At 42.0% G+C, this 26,068-nt stretch overlaps 1 protein-coding gene across 6 annotated transcripts in view; it reads left to right on the top strand.

Annotated features, from left to right (window-relative positions):
* SIK3 (SIK family kinase 3) overlaps positions 1-26,068 on the top strand; it is a 241,417-nt gene that overhangs the window by 190,748 nt on the left and 24,601 nt on the right. For 2 of the 6 annotated variants that reach the window (XM_039471142.2, XM_039471139.2), the window contains exons 7-15: positions 15,509-15,627; positions 16,187-16,297; positions 16,544-16,687; positions 17,098-17,175; positions 17,284-17,393; positions 18,507-18,660; positions 18,927-19,082; positions 22,184-22,254; positions 24,506-24,649. In XM_039471142.2, the coding sequence (XP_039327076.1) occupies positions 15,509-15,627; positions 16,187-16,297; positions 16,544-16,687; positions 17,098-17,175; positions 17,284-17,393; positions 18,507-18,660; positions 18,927-19,082; positions 22,184-22,254; positions 24,506-24,649 (1,087 nt within the window). The remainder of the gene's footprint in view (positions 1-15,508; positions 15,628-16,186; positions 16,298-16,543; positions 16,688-17,097; positions 17,176-17,283; positions 17,394-18,506; positions 18,661-18,926; positions 19,083-22,183; positions 22,255-24,505; positions 24,650-26,068) is intronic. The other 4 variants (XM_039471143.2, XM_039471141.2, XM_039471144.2 and 1 more) reach the window with 2 other exon arrangements.

The raw sequence follows: 26,068 nt of genomic DNA, 5'->3' as shown, positions 1-26,068 counted from the left end.
CATCATGGCTCACTGCAGCTTGACCTCCCAGGCTCAAGTGATCCTCCCTTAGCCTCCCAAGTAGCTGGAGCTATAGGCAGGTACGACTATGCCTGATTAATTTTTGTTATTATTTATTTATTTATTTATTTATGATAGAGATGGGGTTTTGCCAAGTTGTCCAGGCTGGTCTCAAACTCCTGAGCTCAATCGATCTTCCTGCCTTGGCCTCCCAAAGTGCTGGGACTACAAGTGTAAGCCATCACACCCTGCCTCTTTAGGGTTACATTTTAGAGTAGTTTGAGATTCACAGCAAATCTGAGTGGAAGGTACACAGTTTCTGTGTACCCTCTGTGCTGTCCTACCCACCTCCCCTCCCGGCCCTTGTCATTATCAATGTTCCCCACCAGAGTGGTACATTTGTTACAATCAATGAACATGCATTGACACATTATCACCCAAAGTCCGTCACTTACATTAGGGTTTTCTCTCAGTGTTATACGGTCTGTGGGTTTTGACAAATGTATAGTGACATGTATTCACTATTACAATGTCGTATAAAATTGTTTCACTGCTCCCAAAATCCTCTGTGCTCTGTTTATCTATTTCTCCCTAAGCCCCTGCAACCACTGATCCTCTCACTGTCTCCACAAGTTTTTCCTTTTCCAGAATGTCATCTGGCTGGAAACATACAGCATGTAGCTTTTTCAGATTGGTGTTTTTCAAATAGTAATATGCAATAAGATTCCTCCATGTTTCTTCATGACTTGAGAGCCCATTTCTTTTTAGCGCTGAATAATATTTCATTGCCTGGATGTACCACACTTTATCCTTTCACCTACTGATGACATCTTGGTTGCTTTTCTGTTTTGACCGTTGTAAATAAAGCTACTGTAACATCCTCGTGCAGGTTTTTGCGTGGACAAAAATTTTTAACTCATTTGGGTAAATACCAAGGAGTGCAATTCCTGGATCATATGGTAAGAGCATGGATAGTTTTATAAGAAAACTCTCTTCCAAAGCGACTGTGCTATTTTGCGTTCCTGCCAGCAATGAATGAGAGCCTCTGTTGCGCCACATCCTCGTCAGCATTTGGTGGTGTCAGCATGTTGGATTTTTGCCACTCTAATAGGTGTGTAGTGGTGTTTCATTGTTGTTTTAATTTCTGTAATGTATGATGATGAGCATCTTTTCATATGCTCATTTGCCATCTATATATCTTTGTTGAGGTGTCTCTTCAGGTCTTTTGGTCATTATAAAATCAGGTTGTTTATTTTCTTATTGTTGAGTCACTCATTACATTTTAAAACACTTTCTCATTGCTTCTGAGATGCCACATTCCCCAGTTTTCCTCCTGTCCTCTGGGAGCCCCTTCAGTCTTCTCTACCACACTCATTTTCTCTGTTCATCCTTTAGATCTTTGTATCTTTACATCTTTCTGGAGCCAATAGCTTCATTGATCACTGTGATGATCAGTCCTCAGTTAACTTTTTGGCCTGGACCTCTCCTCTTGGTTATAGGGCTGCATATCCAAGTATTTACTTACCATTGGCTTCATGTCAGATCAGCGGAAACATCTTCAGAAATGAACTTAACTCCCCTCCCTAGATGTGCTCTGTTCTGTATTCATTGCTTTAGTGAATAGCATCACCATCTGACCAAGGCCAGCACAAGCCTTGATGCTTTCTCTGTCATCATTGCCACAGCTCATCAGTTACCAAATCCTGTCGATTCAACCCTCCATTCCTATAGCCACTTCCAATACCATACTAATCATTTTCTCTTGCCTCAGTTAAACAATAGCCAGTTATATGGATTCCTGGCTCCAGTCTTGTCCCCCTCTAATCTATTCTCAACTTTGCTGCATGAGTAATCTTTCCAAAACACAAACATAAAAATAAATAAAAAATACCACACACACATGCACACTCTCTTACTCTCTTTCTCTCTGTTACATAAACACAAATCTGATTTTACCATTTTCTAGCCTTTTTTACTTTTTTACCATTGCCTCCAAGGTAAAGTTTACTCCATAAGGTGGCAAGCATTGGCTTACAAACATGTTTGGCTATGATAAGAAAAAAATATAGTTTATACTGTGACCCAGAACACACATATATGAATACAAATGAACAAAAGATTTCTTTGCTTGATTTTAGAGATGGAGTCTTGCCATTTTGCCCAGGCTGGACTTGAACTCCTGGGCTCAAGTGACCCTTTAGTCTCCCAAGTAGCTGGGACTAGAGGCATATACTACCATGGCTGACAACAAAAGATTTTTTTTGGGGGGGACCATTGTCATCCAGGCCAGAGTACACTGATGTGATCATTGCTTGCTGCAGCCTCCAGTTCCTGGACTCAGGCAGTCCTCCCACCTCAGCCTCCCAACTAGCTGGGACTACAGGCAAACACCATCATGCCTGGCTAATTTTAAAAGATTTTTTATAGAGATGGAGTCTCACTCTGACCAAGCTGATCTTGAACTCCTAGCCTTAAGTGATCCTCCTGTCTTGACCTCCCAAAGCCACCTTGACCTCCATGAGCCACTGCAACCAGCCAACAAACAACTTGTTTTTGAAAAAGCAAAACTTACCCTTACTATGTACAGTGCATTCCAAAATATTTTATTCTATTCCATTTAAAAAAAACACTGATTTCAACGTAATAACTTGATCTCCTGTCTGCTATTTCAAAAACAATGACATAGAAATACCTTTAAAACCCAACTCCTGCCTATCTCTTCAGTCATAGCTTCCATTCTCCCACCAGTCCCCTGATTTTCTTCTAGCTCCCTGAACAAGTTCTGTTTTCTGGAGCATTTCCCACTGCCGAGAATACATCTTCCTTATTCCACCCCACTCCACCCACTCCTGTATTTTAGAATTTAGAATTTAAAAATTAGATGGGATAGAAATAAGAATCTAGATAATTTCTATTCACACTTCTTGTCTCTAAACTTTCTCTTTATCATATTACTTACCAAGCTTCATATTGCAATTACTTCTTTCATTGTATGTCTTCCACACCAGACTGAACTTAGTGAAGGTACAGACGAAAGATGTCTTTTTCACAACAGTCAATAAGCTAGCATAGGATCTGGTGGGTAGTAGGACTTAGTAAATACTAAATCTGAAAACCACCCCACCCCCAGTGGCTTTCATTTACATTTAGAATAAAATTCAAGGAGTTACTATTATTATGGCCTGCAAGGCACAGCTGTCACTGCCCCTTCCTTGATCTCCTCTCCTGTTACTGTTTACCTCCAGTTCTGAGCTCCCATTTTCACAGGGCCTTCCTTGCTGTTTCTCAGACCTGCCAAGCACATACATTCTGGTTCCCTTATGTAGTCACAGGTCCCCTCAGAGAGGCCTGTTCTGGCTCCCCTCTCATTCTGTTTCTGTAATTCTGCTTTTTCTTCATGGCACTTAGCACTAGCTCGCATGACTTTATTGTCTCCTCATCTCCCATCACCACTTGACCATAATAAGCGTTTGGTTTTTGTTTACTGCTGTGTTCCCAGGGCTTTGGACAGCGCCTGGGTTCTAGTAGGCACTCAGTAAATATTTGTTGAATGAATGAATGAATGCATAGGGTTGTTAAAATGCTGACTCCAGAAGCCCCTCTAGAGAGTGCAGTCTTATCCAAATCATAATATCAGTAGTAATATCAAGAAATTACATTTGTTTACGGCTTTTGAGTTTATAAAATAATTTCTTTTTTTAATTTTTTTTTTTTTTTTGAGACAGGATCTCACTGTGTTGCCCAGGCTAGAGTGCAGTGGCAAGATCATGGCTCACTGCAACCTCCGCCTCCCAAGCTAAAACCATCCTCCCACCTCAGCCTCCTGAGTAGCTTGGACTGCAGGCACATGCCACCACGCCCAGCTAATTTTTGTAGTTTTTTTGTAGAGACAGGGTCTTGTTATGTTGCCCAGGCTGTTCTTAAACTCCCGGACTCAAGCAGTCTGCCCACCTTGGCCTCCCAAAGTTCTGGGATTACAGGTGGGAACCACTACATCCAGCCAATATATCTTTTTAAAAAATATTTCAATTTTTATGTTGTTAGCAACAAGGTCTTGTTCTGTCACCCATGCTGGAACCTAGTGGTGTGACCATAGCTCACTGCAGCCTCAAACTCCTGGGTTCAAAGAATCCTCCTACCTCAGGCTCCCAAGTAGCTAGGACTACAGGCCTGTGCCACTGTGCTAAGCTAATTTTTAAAAAGATTTTTCGTAGAGATGAGTTTCACTACAATGGCCCAGTCTGATCTTGAACTCTTGGTCTCAAGCAGTCCTTCCACCTTGGCTCTCAAAGTGCTGGGATTATGGGCAGAAGCCAGCATATGCAGCCTAAATTATTTTCTTGTACTTAATCCAATTTGAGCTACATAACTATATCTTAGAATTGGTAATAGCACATATCTTACCATCTTGCTGATGAACTTTGGAAGCTGAAGTTTAGAGAAATTAGTTAATTTGCCAAAGCCACACTGGTAATAAGTAACTAAGTCAGTATCCAAATTCACTGTTTGTTTTATTGCACCATACTGTCGCAAAAACAGCAAGATAAACAAACCACTTCCTTTACTTTTCCAATGTCCACAGTGTTTCCCGTGAGCAACTTGGATCTCTTCTACCCTCCACGCCCACCATCTCACACCAAAGCAAGAGATTCTTACTGAACCCTTCCCAGAGCCGGCCTCAGATAGGGGGTCCTGGGAAACAGCTAAGCGTGCTGTTAGCCACATTGTCTGTTAGTGCTTAGAAATAAACTGCAGTCTAACTGCTTAGAACTCATATTTATAATATGATGTAAGTTAACCTAAAAGCTTCAAGACTCAGGCAAAGCCAACAGGATTATCCCAAACCTAGTCACTCTTGAATCCCAGTTCAGTAATTCTCTGAGTAGAAGTGTTTGTAAGATTAGTACAGAAAATGAGAAACAGCCAGAGTAGGAAATGAGTAGATAATTGCTATATTACCAACATGATCTCTCTGGCCCTTGGTAACATACATGTGCTTGGCTTTGCCAAATGTCATAGGCCTAAATCCCAAGGCCTTTCAGAGAATACTTCAAAAGGATAAGGCATAGCAGAAGATGAATTCATCGGTTGTTTCGGCTTGTCTTGCTGACAACCTTCAAGAAGTGTCAGGTTCCTGTGAAGGAAGTTTAGAGTCTGTCCTGGAGTCCTTTTTCTGCTGCACCTCCTGTTTCTGGGCACAGCTTTATCTCAGTAGATCTGGAGCATAGTCTTCTGATGGAGGGGAGTGCCGGCTGCTTTTCAGCCTGTCAGGCAAACTGCTGTTGCTGTGTTACAGGAGATAGTGTGATTGAGGGAAGTCCTTAAGCACAAGATCCTTCCTTTTCTCAGCTGTTGTCATAGGCTTGAGCTCAGTTTATCTGTTTTTCTTCCTGAAGGATCTAGAAACTCCAGCAGAGCTGGTATAGTGGAAGACAAGAGGGCAAAGGCCCTACCATTTAGCTGCTTCTAGCCAACTTGAATTCCAGAGTAGCTGCATACAGCTGTGTGGGAGGCCATGCTCTGCAAATGGATATAGTCAGCTCAAGAATTCTAAGCTGCTCTCTATTGTCAATAATGTGTGGAATGAAGTATCCTCACAATTAGTGGATATTTCTATGCCTGGTCTTGTTTGTTTGATACAAGTTTCCTTTCATAGGCATCCTGAGACGTACTAAAGACATATATTTTCAAGTTGGAATGACAGTGATATACATTTAAAAGAGGATTAATTTGAGGCTGGATTGATTTTATACCACCTGGTTTTTATAATTATGTATGTATCTCTTCCTCCTTTCCCCACTAGAATGTAAGCCTCTTGATTATCAGAACTGTGTTTTCCACATCAGTATCTTCCATAAAACTTAACAGCCCCTGGTAGGGCATGAACATTCACATTCAGTAAGTGTTTTTTAATAAAAAACTGAATCAGTACTAATTAACTGTGGAATCTTATATCAGACTTTTTTTTTTTTTTTTAATAGATTCTTTTTCTCCCAGGCCAGAGTGTAGTGGGGCAGTCTTGGCTCACTGCAACTTCTGTCTCCGGGGCTCTTGCCTCAGCCTCCCGAATAGCTGGGACTATTCGGGACTACTATAGCTGGTATAAAATCAATCCAGCCTCAAATTAATCCTCAAATTAATCCTCTTTTAAATGTATATCACTGTCATTCCATGCACTACAGGTACATGCCAGCACCCCTGGCATGAGCCACCACACCCTGCCCAGACTCTTGTATTATATTGTTAACATTATCTAAATTATTCATCAAACCACTTGGTTTTATATGCTTTTTTTTTTTTTTTTTTTTAAATGTAGAGATGGAGTTTCATTATGTTGCCCAGGCTGGTCTTGAACTCCTAGGTTCAAGCCATCTGCCTGCCTTAGTCTCCCAGAATGCTTGGGATCATAGGCGTGAGCCACCATGCCCAGCCATGGTTTTATGTACTTTTGTTATATGGGTTATTATGAAGGTGACCAAGTCAAATGACTTTTAGGTGTAAAAAGGTGTTTTGATCTACTACAGAGTTTGCTTTCTATGTCTCAAGTAAAATAAGTTTGATCCAGGCCAGTGTTGGTGGATTAAAGTTCACAGACCATCCCAAAGATCAGTTTGATAAAACCCTGAGTCTAAATTATAGAAGGATTAAAAATGGAAACTTGCTGTTTTCTTGATCTGTTGTGGAAGCTGAAACCTGACCTGGCTTCATGTGTTGGCAGATGTTTCTTCTGACCTCCCCTTCCACCACTGGATGCCAGTAACTTAAATTTTTTGAGCACCAGATTCATTCAGTATATCTTTTTTAACCATCAGAAACATAGTTAGAGCCTAGTTTGCCAGATTCTTCTGTTGTGCCACCTGCTACAGACATACTAAGATCGTTTATTTAACTGAAGGAAAATTAATTTACAGTGAACAAACTGCAGCGTTGGTGAGCGGATAGAGATCTCCTGTGGACAATATTTTTGAGTCTTTATTGATTAGACTTCATTGTGACTTAATTAATAGTAATACTGCATGAGCATTTTATCACTGGGAATGCAAGACCCAGGCTTACATAATGCTTCTGATGGAGAATGTGCCCTGCAGCTACTGCCAAAAAGCTTCTACTTAGAGGCAAGCAACTCTGCCCTGACGGGCTTACTCATCAAGAACCACACAGCATCTTGCTTGGCTAAAAGCACTTTGTTTAGAACGAATGGGGCAAGGGATTAAATGGGCTTACCACCCACCAGTCTCCGTATATTGAGGAGCTGAGAGTCCTCAAAGCAGTTTTCTCCTACCTTTTGAGACATACTGCACCACCAGAGAGAAAAATCTATGTAGTGCTTTCATGTCAGTGAATGTAGAAATCACAACTGATGTCAGAAAAGAGGTTAGAGCTACTTCAGAGTGAAACAGGCCAGCCGTGTTCATTTCCATGATTTGACCTAACATAACTAAAAACCAGTAGATAAATATTGGTACGGCCCTATTTATTATTAGCCTTTTCAAACCAACTATCTCCTGGCTTATGGCAATCCTAAGTAGAAAAATAAAAGGAGGATATTCCAAGTGGAAGGACTCCAGAGATTTGGATAATAGCATTTATTGACCACTTTCTGTATACCAGCCACTGTTGCATTATCTTATTTAATGTTCAGGACAACTGTCTGAGGTAAGCTGCTTTGTGAGGTAGACTGTATGAGAGATTATTTGAAAAATAAGAAAACCGAGGCATGGGTAGGGTTAAATAACATGCCCAAGACACACATCCAGTAAGTTGCAAAGCTGAGATTTGAACCCTGGCAGTCTGACTTCAGAGACCATCTAACCATACGTGTTTGTATTTTCATTCCCAATAACATATTTGGTAAGTTACTCCAAGGATCATGAGAGTCCTGGAATGGATGTATTTGTCTGCATCTGGATTACTTATTGAAAAACGAGTAGGAGGAACTCTGTATTGGACCCGGAGGCAGAATTTTCTTACACTATAATGACGGACACTAGGACTCAAAAGATATTTGAATGTGAACCACAAAATGGACAGCTTCTTGTAAAACAGTAAGCAAGCCAGGGCTTTTTCAAGGTTGGACTAGAGCTAAATGTTGGCATCCCTACCCTTTAGGCCAGGATTTTCTATTTCTGAATTTTAATTCTGTCAGCATCATGCCCACCTAGAAAAACTGATTGAAAGTAAGGAAGTTCAAGAAATCAGTGTTATTTTTCTAACAAATGAATATATATGGTCAAAACCTTTTCTCCGGGGTCTGTCTCCGGTTGATAACTTGTTAAAACTGAAGAGAAAAGCCTCTCAGCCCATGTGTACTGACTCCGAATAGAAATTTTTCTTATGGACTCCGTGTCTATTTGCTAAATTGTTCCAAGCCATCTCCCTATGGTCTCTATGTTCAGTCACTGGAAGTGTCTTACAGAATTTAGAGATGAAAAGAACTATTTCTATTCCAGCATATTCTGATTATAATAATTTGCAGAAACCACTAGGGTTGGAATTTATAGTAAAATGGATAATTCTCCGCTTTCTTTTCTGATCTCTTACTGTTGGAATATTGTTTTTGAAATTTTACTGACGTGTGGGACTTCCATTTTTCTTCCCCACAACAACAGAAAATCAATGACTCAGAACAGGACAGTTTTTTCTTAGTGCCATTGTGTCAAGAGAAGCTAATCTCAGTGCTTATTTTTTATGAGTCAGATCTTACCACAGTCAATACTGTCATATATTACGTTCCAAGGTTGTGTATTTTCTTTGTTTATGTAAAACTGTGGCATTGACTGCATCCTTTTTGGGTATGGTGGCATGCACCTGTAATCCCAACGGATTGCTTGAGGCCAGGAGATCAAGGCAGGCGGCCTGGGCAACATAGTGAGACCCCATCTCTAAAAAAATAAAAATAAAAATAGCTAGATGTGGTAGTGTATGTCTGTAGTTTCAGCTACTGAGAAGCTGAGGCAGGAGGATCACTTAAGCCCAGGAGTTCGAGGCTGCAGTGAGCTATGGTTATACCACTTCACTCAGCCTGGCCAACAGAATGAGACTCCGTCTCAAAATAATTTAAAAATAAATAACCAGTTCTTTAACTTGGTATTTAGAAATGTTTATTTCTATTATAGCAGTAATGTGTCAAAATTTAATGTATAGAATAAAAGCATTTCAATCCTTACAACACCATTGTCCTAGCAATAACCAAAATAACAAAATTTTAGTGCAACAACAAACCCCCTGCATTTTGTATTATTATAAACATTTATACAATCTCTGAATGTATCTATAGGTTAGCACATTTAGAATATGTTATTTATACATTCAAATGTCACCTCTTTCTTTTTTCAGACAGAGTCTCACTCTGTTGTCCAGGCTGGAGTACAATGGCCCAATCTCGGCTCACTACAACCTCCACCTTCCAGTGTCAAGTGATTCTCCTGTCTCAGCCTCCTGAGTAGCTGGGATTACATGCACGCACCACCATGCCTGGCTAATTTTTGTATTTTTAGTAGAGATTGGGTTTCACCGTGTTGGCCAGGCTGGTCTTCAACTCCTGGCCTCAAATGATCTTCCTGCCTTGGCCTCCCAAAGTGCTGGGATTACAGGCATGAGCCACTGTGCCAGGCCCAAATGTCTTATTTTGAGGACTATTTGTCTTTTTGTTTAGATTTTAAAATAGTGGCTATCTAAAATAAGTAAGTTTGACCTTAGCTAGAAGTTGACACTGACAGGATTTCTTGAGCATGTTAATAAAACATCATTTTTAGGGCTTAGTTCACAAGCAGAATGAAGATTCCTAACTCTAGCCGGCTTCTAATGAAAAGAAGGTATCTTGGCAAAAAACACCCCTGGTTTCCATTGATATTACTTTTTACTTATTTCTGCAGGGAACATAGCACTGCAAAATAGTCACACTGTTCCGTCCATGTTATAATGAGATCAGGACATTATAACAGATTCTATTTTCTTTTCATGAGGAAAAACAGCATGTTTTGTGTGCCATTTTTCTTTTAGGAAAAGGCAGGCAGCATTAAAGAGGCACTCTGAGTCACAAACGTTTGTTAAATCCAGAACATCTAAAATATGGGGAGAGACTCTTCTCAGAGCATGTGGCTCCATCCTGAGATTGCCATCGCAGCCATCCCTTGGTCATATTCTATTTGCTATAATAGCATCACTTCTGCCCCAGGCTGTTACCTGAGCTGGACAGAGTGAGTGGGTAACAGCCTCAGGCAGTGTATTGCATAGTATCCTTGTTCTAAAAACTTTAAGACTTAAATGTCATTGGCCGGGTGCAGTGGCTCGCACCTGTAATTCCAGCACTTTGGGAGGCTGAGGCGGGCAGATCATGAGGTCAATAGATCAAGACCATCCTGGCCAACATGGTGACACCCTGTCTCTACTAAAAATGCAGGAAATTAGCTGGGTGTGGTGGCACATGCCTGCAGTCCCAGCTACTCAAGAGGCTGAGGGAGGAGGATTGCTTGAGGCAGAGGTTGCAGTGAGCCAAGATCAAGCCACTGCACTCCAGCCGGACGACAGAACAAGACTCCATCTCAAAAAACAAACAAAACAAACAAAAAAGACTTTAATGTCATTTAACTTTTAAAAGTTTTTGTCAAATAATTTTCCATAGAAACATGTTTCAGAGATTTAATAGCCAGTTTATTTTTGTTCCCTTTTCAGATTCTGAGATTTAGAAAAAATAGAACCCTCTTTGAAGTCAGAATTGCACTACAAGCAATTCATTACTAAGAAGTAAACATTATTGAGAAGTTTGTTTAAATTGTTGAAAACGTAGAACTCTTGGGCTAAGTGCTTTGAAATTACCTTTGAACACACCCATCATTGACTGGACCAAGTACATGAGAAACTAGACCATCCCCTTCTTGTGAGCACCTGTACGAAGCGTGCACTTTCTTCCTTACAAGAATGCCTTCCCATGCCTTCTGGCACACAGATGTCTTCTGTTTCCACCAGTTCAAAGCAGCTTTATGTGGCCAGAAAGAATCCATGACTCAGTTTCTTCTATGCCATTGCTCACCACAGAGCTGGAAAGGATTGTTTTGCTGTGTTCTGTTCTTTGGTGTCACATGCAGGGTTTCAGGGACAATTGGCTTTCCCTCCTTCACAGGATCAGCCTGAAGAGTCTGAAGATCTGGTTCCCCAAATTTTTACCTATCTCTTCCTATCTTTGAGCTTTGATTGGGGAAGCCTGTTGTTTCAAGCCTTCTATCATAGTCTTCGTCACCTTTTGTTTTTACAGAGCATATAAGTAAGTTTGCTCTGCCACAGTGCATTTAATCCTCAGCCACAAAATTATTAATAAGACAACCCTCCTCGCTTAGATGTTCTTAGGTCCGTGCCTCGTCATTCCATCCAACTTGCCATCTCCCCTTAAAGCTGTTTTCCAGCTAGTCCTTGGTCCTTGGCCATCAATTTGCCTGGTGCATTTTGTACTAACCTCACTTGTGGGTGATTCTGTCATGATGAAACCTGTGGATATGACATGGCATTTGATCTGTCAGGGAGAGAATTGTTTTGGTTTGTTTTCATAGCCTAGAATACCAATAATGTCTTTACTTTAGGGACCATATAGGTTAAGAACTCCTTGGAGTAAAACTGACCAGAATTTGTATCCTGCTTTGGCCTCTTATTATCTGGTCAAATTTCTCAACTTCTCTGATTTTAAATTCCTTTATCTATAAAATTGAGATGATAATAACAGGGGTTGATGTGTGATACGGATGCTTAAATTGACTTAAAGGTTTAGCACTTTGCCTATAAATGCTCAATAAATTTTAGTAATTATTAAATAATAATGTTGAATAGATTGCTCTATTAATCTTTCTCTTCTTCCCTATTTTTTTACTCTTTTCTATGTATCTTTCCCTCACTTTTGCGCTCTCAGTATGCCAAAGGGACATTAATACTTTCAGTCAAATCCATAGGGCTTATGGAAAAGACTTATCTGCCAAGACTTGTCTTGGTTTGTTGTAACGACTTAGAGAAATGTATTATCGAGGACAAAAAAAGAAAAAAAAAATGTTGCCTTCTCAGATACGGACTCACACTGGCAGTCTCAACTGAAAGGTCTTCCCGTTTTAGGACCCTGCCCATACAGCAGCTCTTGCTCCACAAAGTCATCCAAATCCCTGGCAGCGCAGCGGGGCAAGGCTTGTGCTGCACATCCTCTAGTTAACATTCTCGTGGCAGATCAGGTTTCATGGGCCCACAGTGAGTCTCGCTGCGGAGACTGCTTGGCGTCTTGCATGGAGCAGATGAAAGCAGCTCTGAAGGGAAGCTGCTTCTCTGGCACACACAAGCAGAGCAGCGTATTCCTGCATTGCCCAAAGTGGTTCAGTTTCATTTAGCATCAGAGGCTCTGCCTTCTGGGAGGGAACAAATAATGGGGCCCTTTTATTTTTTTGTTTTTGAGACATAGTCTTGCTCTGTCATCTAAGCTGGTGTGGCACAATCTTGGCTCACTGCAATCTCTGCTTCTGGGTTCAAGCAATTCTTGTACCTCAGCCTCTCAAGTAGCTGGGATTACAGGCGTGCACCACTGCACCCTGCTAATATTTGTATTTTCAGTAGAGACACGGTTTTGCCATGTTGGCCAGGCTTGTCTCAAACTCCTGCCCTCAAGCAATCTGCCCACCTCAGCCTCCCAAAGTGCTGGGATTATAGACTTGAGCCACCATGCCTGGCCAATAGGGCCCTTTTAGACAATAAAATAAAGTACTTCTTGGCATCTGGAAAAGTTGATGTTTTGTTTGACACGAGGGCTCCATCTTTCCACACTTGTAAATTGAATGTCCTGTGGGTGATTGTGTTCTTTTTTAAAAAAAAAAAAAAACAAAAACAAAAACACAATGCTACCGCAAATTAAGATTGTGTTCTTAGGTTTGAGAGCATTTATTCCCTTCATTTTCACCCTGTTTTCACATTTTATGTAGAATGATGTCTTCAAATCTCATCTGAATTTAATTTCATGAACTACATGACACTTAGGAAATATGAGTTGATGATGATACTCTAGCTTTCTGCATTTTGTCATCTTTTCCATCTGTGCCACATATGAAAAATGTTAGATTTCTGTTCCTTGGCACATTGGCTGTTATGTAGGATGGACAAGATTAAAAAGCTCTTGCCCTTGACACTAACCAGGAGTTCTTCATCTGGGGTCTGTAGCCATCTGGGGGCTCTGTAGCAAGCTTCTTAGGACATCCATGATTTTCAAGGCATCTGAGGCCAAATAATGGTTAAGGATGATCAAATAGAGGGTTCAAGATCCTGAAATTGAACTAGATATATCTTCTGATTCAGAATTATTACGGTAGTGTTTTGGTTTTGGTTTTGGTTGTTTGCTTGCTTGCTTGCTTTTAAAGAAATTGCCTCGAAAAAAAATCTGTTTTAAAGCAAGCCTGTAACTGAACACCATTCAGCTTTGGTCATCTTAGGCACTGAAATTGTGTGTGGAAACCAAAGGAAAACAGGAGACTGCCATCTAGAGGCCTTAACAACAATTTGGTCCTAGGCTTCTCCCTACACAGAAGTCTTCGGCACCTTTTTTCCTCTTAAATAACTGCAGACCATAAACGTGTGTCAGTGACAGTTATAATCTGTACAGGGGCTGCTACGGTTGTGGCTGTAGCCTCACTACTCTGGAAACATAATTTTAATCAAGCTTAATATTGTAGATGACATTTACTTTATTCTATAAGAATGTAGAAGTCTTTAAGATGTACACTGCATTTGAATATACTTTTAATTATAAAGCAACAACAGATTAATGCCTGATGTAAGAAATCATTTTGATATAGGAACTTTGTTGTATTATCTTTTAAAATTAGAGTAAACTAAGACAGGCCCGGTGGCTCACGCCTGTAATCCAGCACTTTGGGAGGTCGATCAAGGTAGGCGGATCACCTGAGGTCAGAAGTCTGAGACGAGCCTGACCAACATGGAGAAATCTCGTCTCTACTAAAAATACAAAATTATTCAGGCATGGTGGCGCATGCCTGTAATCCCAGCTACTCGGGAGGCTGAGCTGAGGCAGGAGAATCACTTGAACTCAGGAGGCAAAGATTGCAGTGAGCCGAGATCATGCCACTGCACTCCAACCTGGGTGACAGAGCAAGACTGTCAAGAAAGAAAGAGAGAGAGAGAAAAAGAGAAAGAGAAAAAGAGCAGCCTTGTAGGCCCAGGACTTTGGATTTCATTCTGAGGGTTATGGGAAGAGGTTGGAGAAATGTAGACAAAGTGGTGATATGACCAAATGTATGCTTTGGAAAAATTCCTTTTGCCTCTCTATGGAAAATAGATTGTAATGGAGTGAAAATGGAAGCAGAAGGGCCAGGTAGGAGACTTTTGCAGTGGTGTAAGCCAGAGATGATGGTGGCTTGGATAAAGACGTTGAATTACTGGTTCAATGTTGAATTAATGTTGGGGAATTTGGATCTCCCAACAACTCCATGCACTATGGGGCAGTGTAGCATGTGATTAAGAGTACCAGGTGAAGAGTCAGGCTGTCTGGTTTGAAATCAGACTTAATAACCATGTGACCTTGGACAAGTCTCTTTACCTCTCTGTGCCTAGTTTTTGCTATTCCTAAAATGGGAATCATGATAGTACATTCCCTCCTAGGATTGCTGTGTAGGTTAAATGAGGAACTAATCATGGTAAAATGCTCAGAAGATGCGTTAATACTGCTGTTTTCGTGTCATCATCACTGCCCTCATCACAATGATTACTCCCGTATCACCCTCGGTACCCACAGTTTATAGATGAGAAAACTTAGAAATCCATGGTAGTTTTCGAAATCAGAATATAGGTTTCTTGATTGTGAATCCATTGTTCCTTCTGCAGTATAATCCGTAATATGAGCTCCCAGAGAAAAATTTCTGTTGATCTGAATATCTGTAGCTCACAGCTCAGTTTTACATACCTGTGACTGTTTAAATAACGTTGAGAAAATGATAAATAAGGCTAGCTGAATTCCAGGGCATAAGAAGTCACCTGTGGCTCTTTCCCCACACACCTTGTGCCATCAGAAATTCAAATTCCCTGAGTTTTGAAGAAGAGTATTGCACACCTAAGCCAAAAGCATTAGTATGCTCATGGTGGTACATTTAGGAAGATAAAACTGATTATCTTGAGAACCTTGTAAGATACTGAATCTCTTTAGAGGCCATTCTATTCTTGTGTTAAGTGAGGCCATACGTAATAGAAATAAATGAAATCCATGGATTATTCCCATACTTTTTCTGGTCAGACTTTTGGCGAAGGCATTAACCAGACTACCACATTCGAGTTTCTTTTTCTCCACCTCTCTCTGCCTTTGCCTAGCCCCTTCTGGTGGAGTACGCAACAAAATAGGTAAGGATTACAGAGCAAGAGAGACAAAATGAGAAGCAGGGATTTGGAGAGCCTCCCTGCTGACTTTGCCCCTGGTTCCTCTGCTCCCCTGGTGCCTCCGCTCACCAGAGACTGAAGGCAGGCTGTTTGTCCATTGCAGAATGTGAGCATTTGATCCGCCATATGCTGGTGTTAGACCCCAATAAGCGCCTCTCCATGGAGCAGATCTGCAAGCACAAGTGGATGAAGCTAGGGGATGCCGATCCCAACTTTGACAGGGTGAGCTGGGAACCGCTGCCACGGGGAACTCCTCTGAAGCTGCTGCAGCCTCCTTTGCATGTGATGGTACTCAGGCCGTGACCTGAAAAGGTGGACACTGGGAAGAAGCTATTGTGTAACGCTAAAGCAGCACATGAAGCGAGCAAGAAGGGATGGACAACCAATTGAACTGTTGGAGAATAGTTATCGGGGTTCCCTACCGTGTGCCCCCAAATTATCGTCTGTTTTTGGCTTCTGACATAGTACAGCCTGCAGTTCTGCAGCTTTCCTACCATGGGGATGTCACCTTCCTCTTGTCTTAACGTGCTCAATTCAGTAGCTTCAGTAGCGTGCCTTTATTTAAAGCACCGTGACCATCCCAGGTACTCCAGGGAGCTCAGGAGACAGTGGGATGTTATCTGTTCACAGCTGATCACTCAGGGCGGTCTTCCTTAGACTTTGTCTGAGGCCAGAAGCATCCCAAGCTAGAGGGCATAGAACAGTGTGGTCATTATATATGCTGTGCCATATCGATGTGGTTAATTGGAGGGTTGACAGCTTCCCCTTTTTTATGTTACAGTTAATAGCTGAATGCCAGCAACTAAAGGAAGAAAGACAGGTGGACCCCCTGAATGAGGATGTCCTCTTGGCCATGGAGGACATGGGACTGGACAAAGAGCGGACACTGCAGGTAACTCTGAAGGAGTGGAGAACAAAGTGGGAGGTAGCAGTTCTTCCTCTAACCTGCTTTTTCCATTTTTCTCCTTCTTGGGAACTTGGGCCTTTTTTTCCCTCCTGTTTTTCTTCCTCTGCCCCTCCCTGGGCCTTGGAAAGAAGGAAAGAAGGTGCTTTGGCTAATGTTACTACTGAAAGGGTTCTGGTCATCAACATGCCATTTCACCAGGGTTTTGTACTCTTTTCCCTTCTCTCTTGGTAGTCATTAAGATCAGATGCCTATGATCACTATAGTGCAATCTACAGCCTGCTGTGTGATCGACATAAGAGACATAAAACCCTGCGTCTCGGAGCACTTCCTAGCATGCCCCGAGCCATGGCCTTTCAAGCACCAGTCAATATCCAGGTGGGCAATAACTCCAGTGACCTAGTTCAGGACAAGTAACACCAGGGGGGTAAAGGTTAGCTGTTGCTCACTAACCCGAAGTCATGAGAGTTTCTTGCTCTTCCTTACCTCTGTCTCCCATTTGTCATCTCTTCTTTTGTCAAAGGCCAAAGATCTGGACCTTTTTTTGACAGAGAGGAGGGATGAGCAACAATAGTTGTGCCTTTTGTTTTTTTAAAGAAATAGCAAATCATGAGGCGCTGCTGTCCTCTCCACAGGATGCTTCCTTGTTGTGACTTCTAACGGCAGATGAACCAAAGCCTTTAGTACTCAGGGAAACATAGACTTTAGCAATCAAGACTACTTGGAAAGACTCATTATTTCCCTCTAGTGTTAAAGGTATGCACGTATATGTATGTACTGCTTTCCAGGCGGAGCAGGCAGGTACCGCTATGAACATCAGCGTTCCCCAGGTGCAGCTGATCAACCCGGAGAACCAGATTGTGGAGGCAAGTAGCGCAACCTGTGGGAATTGTCAGCTGAAACCACTCTCTTTGCCGTATCCTTGCTTCCCTTCCTTCTGATTTCTAATTCGATGGTGTTTCCCTCCACCTCAGCCGGATGGGACACTGAATTTGGACAGTGATGAGGGTGAAGAACCTTCCCCTGAAGCATTGGTGCGCTATTTGTCCATGAGGCGGCACACAGTGGGTGTGGCTGACCCACGGTGAGTATCTGGCCAGCAGCCCTGATTAACACCAGGGCAAAGAATTGTCACCTGACTTTCCGTGTCTACCCTGGCACATTTCCTATTACATCGTATCCCCAGAGGAGCTCTAATCCAGTGGCCAAGTGGACAAATGATACGATGTAATTTATGTGTGTGGACAATTAAAATTTAAATGAATAAGGATCCAAAATCCAACAACGCAACAGTTTCCCAAAGTGTTTTCCCAAATTCTTCCCTCATGGTGTTTCCTGATGCCTGCGCACTGGAAAAAAATGGACTGAAGGCTAGCTTGCCCCATGTTTGTTCCACAGTTAAAGACTCTCAACATTAGAATAGCCTTACCTCTTTTCTGGATATTTTCTTTGCTGAGTAGGAAGAGAAGCTTGTGGCAAGAATTCTCCTGAGAGGTCAACTCAGGGCAAAGCTGATTTTCTTATTAATGTCTCTTTTCTCCCAGTGAATTTCCAAAAAAGACTCCCATGCCTGCTGATGTGCTTGCCTTACGTCTCTTTTTCTCAACGTATGATCAAACAGGCAATAGGGGAGCATTCTGGCTCCACAGACTATGTCAGCTGCAAAGGGGCAGAGCCTTGAGTCACTCTATTAGTGGCAAGAGCTCTTATTTTAAAAGTATGCTATAAAACCCACTGTTGTAGCAAGATAGCCCTGTACATCTAGTACTTATCTGTCCTATCAGCACTGACAAGAGGATTTGCATTCTTTCCCTAGTGAATCAGATGCTACTTCAGGCAGCCATTATCTTAGTGGATGACCCACGTTCTCCAGAAACTTGGTGTTCACGTCCAGGCTTTGAAAACCTGACCTGGACTGGTGCCAGTATTTCCTCTTGGCTCAGAGCCCTTGGTTTGACACAAATGGCCAGTAAAGAATAGCAGTCTCTCATCCAAACAGTAAAGGAGCAGAGAGTTAAATTCCACACTTTAGGCTTTTGCTTTGATTTAGGATCTTAGAGAGAAACCTAAATTTGGGAAGAAAATAAATAAAATACAGTAAGTTGTACTGAACATAGCAATGCTGTCATTTTTGAGATATAAGCACTTTTGAGTAAGAATGTTAACCCAACTTCTCTGTCACTCTGTTTCCTATCAGCACGGAAGTTATGGAAGATCTGCAAAAGCTCCTACCTGGCTTTCCTGGAGTCAACCCACAGGCTCCATTCCTGCAGGTGGCCCCTAACGTGAACTTCATGCACAACCTGTTGCCTATGCAAAATTTACAGCCAACCGGGCAACTTGAGTACAAGGTACCTAGATATGGGAGAGAGCTGGCTCCAGAGGAAACAGACTTGAACTTCCTTTGAGAGACTTTGAGGGACCTTCCCTAGGACTTAAGGGTTTTCTTACAGAGAAAGATGATTTCTCTTGCAAAGCAGTTCGGGTGAGAAGGAAGCATTCTCTAGTCTCCATCATGACCTGTGGCTCCCTGAATTTCCGTAGATTAGTGTCTTGCCCCTTTCTCCCCACCTGCCCCTCATCTCATGGTCCGCCCTTCCCATTCTGCTCCTGGCAGGAGCAGTCTCTACTACAGCCGCCCACGCTACAGCTGTTGAATGGAATGGGCCCCCTTGGCCGGAGAGCATCAGATGGAGGAGCCAACATCCAACTGCATGCCCAGCAGCTACTGAAGCGCCCACGGGGACCCTCTCCGCTTGTCACTATGACACCAGTGAGTAGTAGCACAGAGCCCAATTTACTGTCTCAGAGGCTTTTGATAAAGAGGTTATGAGCCTAGGGTTGGGAACCCAGGGCCAACTTACATGTCCAAATTTCCTCTTTCTCCAAACTTAGGATGCTCCAGCCCATTTTCTTCAGGCCAGTAGACCTTTCCACAGTTTGTTTTTGGCAGACTTACTTAGCTGAGTTATTTCTACATTGAACTCTGCTCCTGGAGAGCTCCTTCTTCAGTGGGCGCTCACAGGTACCCTGGTTAAGTCCAGCTGCACTCCTGCCAGCTTGAGCCAGGTAGCAGCAGCCTAACTCACAGCCTTCTCCCAGGCAACCTTTCCCTGCGAAGGCAAAAGCGCCCTGGAATTCATTCATTTCTAGACTGGCTTCCAAAATTGCCTTCTCACCAACACTTTCTCCATTGATAAATCCCGCCTCACATTTTTGGCACAACCTGGATCACTTGATGATTTCCTTCCGCAGCTGTAGCCTAGTCAGTTTTTCTCTAGTCACATCTCCTTCATATGATGGGCACATTCAGAGATTTTTCTTCTCCCCTGGATTCTGTTTATTTCTGGTTATTTTCCTGTCATAGGTCCATTCATTTATTCATTCAATCTCGTAGTACAGTAAGATTGGGTAATAACTGTATCCATAACCCTTGGAGATATTTTAGGGCAGTGCCACTTTGAGGACCCTTTCCCTCCTTTAATCCATCCTTTGTAAAATATAGTGAAAGTGAATCATTAGAAAAATGAAAATTTAAAAACATTTAAAATACAAGGCTAAATTTTTTATTGAGTTCAGACAAAATTAGTCTGTTAAATTGCTAAAAGTTTCTCTTTATTTTTTTTCTGCCACTCTCGACTCTGCCTTTTTTTTTTTTTTAAATTTAGTTTCTCTTTATTTTTTTTTAATTGCTGAAAGTTTCTAAAAGGTTTTTTGTCACAAATTGGTAACAAAACAGTTTGTGGGCATGAGTCCATGGGCCACACTCTCAGTAATGAAAGAATTACATATGATAGCCCTTGGCATCACTGACAAGGTCAGTAGTACAAGATCATCTGTGATTAACTACCACAGTAATAACATGGAATATTAGGCAGCAGAGGCATTCAGAGATGGGCGAGGCAGATTTGGAAGGACCATGATCAGCTTTGTGGGAGGTGGGGTTACTGACTGTGTCCATTGTAAGTGTTTTTTGCCAGGGTCACTAACAGGTTCTTATTGATAAATCCAGTGGACATTTTTAACCTTTTATCTTTTTGGACATCCCAACTGTATTAATCACTGTTGACTCTTTTTTTCCTTAAAATATTTTCTGGTTTTGGTGTCTGTGGCACCACATTCTCTCTGTTTTCCCTCTGCCTCTCCTTTTCACGTTTCCTTTCTGCTTGCTCCTTAAAGTTGGCAAAACCCAGAGTTTTATCCTAGGCCCTATTCTTATCTCCCTTTCTGTACTCTTTCAGGGTGGGCGTGTTCACCCCCATAATTTCAGTTCCCATCTGATTCTCCAGCCCAGAAATGCTCTTCTGAGTTCTACACTTAATGTAACTATGACTACCTACTGGATGGATTTAGTTGGTTATCCCACAAGTATTCACAACTTTTATTCGACATGTCCCAAATGAACTTACCATGACTCTGTAAAACCTGTTCCTCCCCTTGGGTGACAGTGAATGGCACTGTCATTATCCTGGTTACACAAGTTAGGAATGTGTATTTTATCTTTTAACTCATCCCTCTCTTATTCCCCATATATCAAATCAGTTATCCAGTGCCTGTGAGTTAAACATCTTATTTCTCCACTTCCCTTTCCTTAACTCAGGTCACTTGTCATCCCTTGCCTCGATTGACACAGTGGCCTCCTAACCGACTTCCTTGCGTCCAGTTATGGCCCCTGATCCCTGCCACCAGCCCTTTTCACACTGCAGCTGAAGTAAGCTAGCTTTTGGAAATACAAATCTTGTAACATCATGCCCCTGCTTAAAATCCTTTAGTGATTCCCCACTGTTCTTCCTCAGACTTCTTAGCATGTTATTCAAGGCCGCTTATAACTGGCCACAGTGTTCCTCTCCTGCCTCATCTACAGCCACTTCCTGCCTCACCCTGTTCACTCCACCCTTGTAGAACTGTGGTAAGGGATCTGGAAACTCTAGGAGCTTTCAAACAAAATTATTCCAAGAGGGTGTTGTTTTGTTTTGTTTTGTAATTATCCATTTCGTACAATGCTCTTTTATAATAATTGAAGTGTGATTTTTGTCCTAGTGGCTGAGGCATGGCGATTATGTGGGCACCTAGGCTGGGGGTAGCTAGCAAGGATGCAGATGGGAAAGTCGCAGTGATGCATGCATTATGGTGGCTCTCGTTTCACTCACGTTTTGGTGGGTAACAACTATTTTAAAGCATTGAATTGAAACTACACAATTGTATCTCTTATGTACTAAAATGCAATTTCAGTAATTCACTGTGTTTTCTTGGAGTTAAGACATTTAAACTCTGGAAATAACAGTAATATGAAACAACAGGTCAACTCCTAGACATTCCAGGTAAACAATCTTCTACTATATTTTCAGGTCCTCGAACACCTGCAGTCCTTCTCTTTTCTTCAGCTTGGAAAGCTGTAACTCCTGTCCCTCTTTGTCTGGCCAGTTCCTATGCATCCTTCAGGTTCCTGCTAGGTGTTACCTCCTCCAGGATGCTTTCCTTCATTCCCAAGCACCCCCGTGACAAGACTTGGTCATGCTATTTTGTAATTGTCTGTTTGCTTTTCTCTATCCTCTACTAGACTGTAAAATGAGGACAAGGTCTGTATCTGTAAATTCACATTTTATTCTGTAACATAGTAGTGATTCAGCTATTTATTAGATTAATAAATAAATGAATGAAGATAAATAAGTGGAAGACATTCTAAGTAGGATTACCTAAGCAAGGCGAACGTGGAAAAATAGGTATATGACATCCGATATAACCCAGGGGTCCTAGAAAAGTTCTGTAAACAAGAAAGTCAACAGAAAGTCCCACCCCAAGCCCAGTTACTAGAATAAGAGGCATTGTAGAATAAGCTGCCACCTTGAGCTTTTCCTTCCTGTCTCTCTTCAGGCAGTGCCAGCAGTTACCCCTGTGGACGAGGAGAGCTCGGATGGGGAGCCAGATCAGGAAGCTGTGCAGAGGTAATGTGACATCTGGCAGTGCTTGCAGAAGTCCTTGGGCAGACTCCCCCTGCAACCAGCGAAAGGTCACCTCTGCCCAAGGAGGTGGTACAGTGCAGCTTCAACATTTGTGTGGTCACTTTGCTCAAGCCAGATGGCATGTTCCTCCCCACATGGAAGTAACAGAAGACTACCCAGAAAATGTCTTTTCTGTAAGCACCATTGGAAGTCCCCTAAGTGACAGCAATAACCATAAGAACTTTTTCTTTCCTCCCTCCTTCCTTGTCCCCTGCCTTCATATTGCAACTCTGATAGTATTCACAAGGCACAAAGCCTGCTCCTACCTGCCAAGAACTGTTTACTGAAAAGGAATTGGAGATTTGGGATGACAGTGATCCTAGCTAGTCTGGCCATGGACCTCTGGCATGGACTCTTTCTTTCCAGGAGAATGAATACCTCTTGTACTGTTTGCTGTGTGCTTCTTCCACCCCTTGTACCAATCAAGAGATCTTGAAAAAAAGAATATGGGATTCGGGCCAGGGACAGATGCAAATATCCATTGTTTTCAGAACCTTGTTGAGAGATGCCTAATTCACAGAGAACGGCAGTGACCATCAGGCATGCTATGCTGTACTGTTCATTTGGCCTCAGTTCCATTAGCCCTGCTCCTCAGCTCCCTGCATGTCCCCTTGTGGGAGCTGATTTTCTTATTATCCGGGAGGGGGTTTCACCAGAATCCAGCATGTATTTTCCCAGAAATACAGGTGTTCTTCAAGATTATATGTTTTTTTCCTTTGAGGGAAGTTGAAATAAAATGGTTTTCATGGGCTTTTGGGGGAACTTTGGGTGTCTTTATCAAATGGTTATTAAAGCACTAATGGCTTACTCTTTGGCAAGTTCACATAACACTAATTACTCTACAGCCTGTTACCTGATGTCAGCTTAAAGGGGCAAGGTAGTTAAGAATAAAATGATTCCATTTTTTAAGAACCTGACAGTTGCTGGCTAGGACTCTCATCCTACCCCCAGTAGCTCTGTATGAGAGCTGCTATTCAAAAAGCAGCTGGTCCGATGTGGAAGGAAAACCATGGCAAACAGTGGCGTTGGCAGGTGGATCAGCTCCTTCTACAGCTTGGCCAATAGAAGGAAAATTGTGGTAACTTTTTTTTTTCCTTGATGCTGTTATTTCTATAGTTTGCTGATAACAGGGTATATACAGTTACAAATGGGCCCTGCTGGGTCATGAAGAATGAGAAGTCAGGAAATTTACTGCCTTTCTACCTTAAAAGAGACAGCAACGTTTTATCTTCTTTGTCTTAGACTTTCCTTCCTCCAGGCCCACCTTCTTTCCTCTTTAGACCAACATTTCAAGGGTATAATGCCTATCAGTTTTGATGTAATAAAAAGGCATAGTGCCTCTTTTATTCATGCCCCAAGAAGAGCAGCAGCGGTGGAGGAAGTAATCCACCAGATGAAGAGGGACCAATATCTTATTAATGGTATTGACTAAGTGGTGGGTCTGAAAGATCTTCAGAGGAAAAGCCATCAGCTTGTGAACTCTTTGTCTTTTGAAACTCTTCTGTTTTTATTTTTTGCCTTGCTTTTTCCCCCGAAAAACAATTCTCAACATTTCATGTCGTTTTATTTCTTCATCCTCTACGGAATGTTGGTTCCCCAAGGACAACATCAGTTTTTCTTCTCTGATGCTTGAGTTATAGTCACCGAGAGAGAGGGAAGGGGTGGTTTTGGAATTCACTTATCCCCAAATGGAGGGATCAGTTTTGTGTGACCTGTATAGTAAAGACAGTCTCAAACCTGGGGCTTATGAGATCAAGAGACATACACAGAATCCTTCTGAATATCTCCCCAGGTTCATCTCTAGGAATAGTCCTTAGGGCTCATTCCTCTGACTTGTATTTTAGAAATTTGGAGGGAAAAGATGAATAAATTAACATGGAGAAAATAAATTCTTCTACCCAATAGAATGAAGCAAGGAAAAGTGATCTCATCTTTGTGAGCTAGATCTGCTTTCTGTCTTCTCTTCAACGACTATTCTTAGGTTCAGAATTCAGCCATTTCGTTGTCAAGCCAGCTTCTGTTGGCCAGCCGGACATGTTTCACTTCCATCCAGTCAGGGCTCTGTTTGCCATCGAGCCCTTCGTGAGCTCTGGCACAATCTCACTGAGTGCTTTGGATTAACTTCTAATGCTTCTTGTGGAGGAATATTCCTGTCTGTCTTTTTTACTATGAAATGTGCTCCTGCTTGTTGCAGGTACTTGGCAAATAGGTCCAAAAGACATACACTGGCCATGACCAACCCTACAGCTGAGATCCCACCGGACCTACAACGGCAGCTAGGACAGCAGCCTTTCCGTTCCCGGGTCTGGCCTCCTCACCTGGTACCTGATCAGCATCGGTGAGTAGCCACATGAGCTGTGTGAGCTCCTTGAGGCTCATCGGACAGGCACCCTTCTGATTAGTCTCACAGAGATGGTGACTAGCATCGTGGCTTTAAATTGAAGCCAGCTGTCATCCTGAACTCACATCTTCTCAGCTCCTCGCACTAAGCAATGCACAGGGCAAAGGTTTTTTACTGCACCCTGGAGCAATGCGAGATTCCTCTCTCCCGTTACCCTGCAGACCTGTTTATTGTCTGCATTTGATTCCCGTGATTCTAGATGTTGATTCTTAGATAAAATTGAACTTTCCTGCAAGGAAATGAAACTCTCAGAATGCCACCTGGAAACAGGAAGATTTGTAGCCATATCGATAGACTTGACCTTTAATAATCCATCACCTTCAAAAGAATGAGCATTTCATATCGTGTTGCCATTGAACCACCAGCTTGGAAATGAAGACAAAGCCCCTTTTGAACAGTAGAGCAGAGATCCTCTTGAGTGAAGTAGTTAAGAGGTCATTCTTTCAATACTCTGATGGCAGAATCTTTTGCTAGGTTCCATTACATTTATAATCCATTCTCTTGAAGAAATAAAAGCAAGTTTAACTTTCCTGGCCAAGAAAACTTCATTGACTCCAAGTAAGCCTGGAAGCAGGTGTGGAATGACACTTTGCTAGATGGAGAAGATTATTATCTTCTGTAAATACCTTGATGACTAAAAATCTCAGTCATGTCCAGTCTGAAGCCATCCCCAAGCTCATGGCCCACACGTTCAAAGCCACCATCAATTGCTAGAGCGTATTTAATCTCTGTATTTGGGGGAAGACAGTGAAAAGCAGCCTTGGGAAGGTTGAAAAGCAATCAGATTCCAAAGAAAACAGGTTTATATATGTGTTGTTGTGAAATCTTGCAACCAGCTCACACTGGCAAGCTTTATTGTGGCTGGTTATCCATTTGGCATCAACATAATCAGCAGAGGCAGGTGAACTCTGAGCAGACTGAGACATAATTAGTGCCACGTTGGAACCCTAAAAGAAGGAAGATAAGTTTTTATGAATGACTGTGAGTAATTTAATCAAAATGGTCTGTTAGGAGAAGCAAGAATGACGATTCACAGATAAAACTATGATGTCACAGAAAAACAGGCTTTTTTCTAATGAAAATCTCTCAGGACCTACAATGTTCATGCACATTAAAGAGCACTTGGACCATCATGGCATGTGTATACCTATGTAACAAATCTGCACGTTCTGCACATGTATCTCAGAACTTAAAGTATAACAAAAAATAAATACATACATACATAAATGCATAAATAAATAAAGAGCACTTTGAGTGACTACTGGAGAGCTGCCTTCTCCTCCCCTGTACGTTCCCTGTGACTTGTCATAACTTTGAGCTCTACACTGGTATCTAATAGACCCTTCATTCCTTCTT

This window comes from Saimiri boliviensis, chromosome 6 (genome assembly GCF_048565385.1).
Source record: "Saimiri boliviensis isolate mSaiBol1 chromosome 6, mSaiBol1.pri, whole genome shotgun sequence".
NCBI lineage: Eukaryota > Metazoa > Chordata > Mammalia > Primates > Cebidae > Saimiri > Saimiri boliviensis.
Note: the sequence above shows the minus strand (reverse complement) of the source record. Positions and strands in the feature narration are given on the sequence as shown.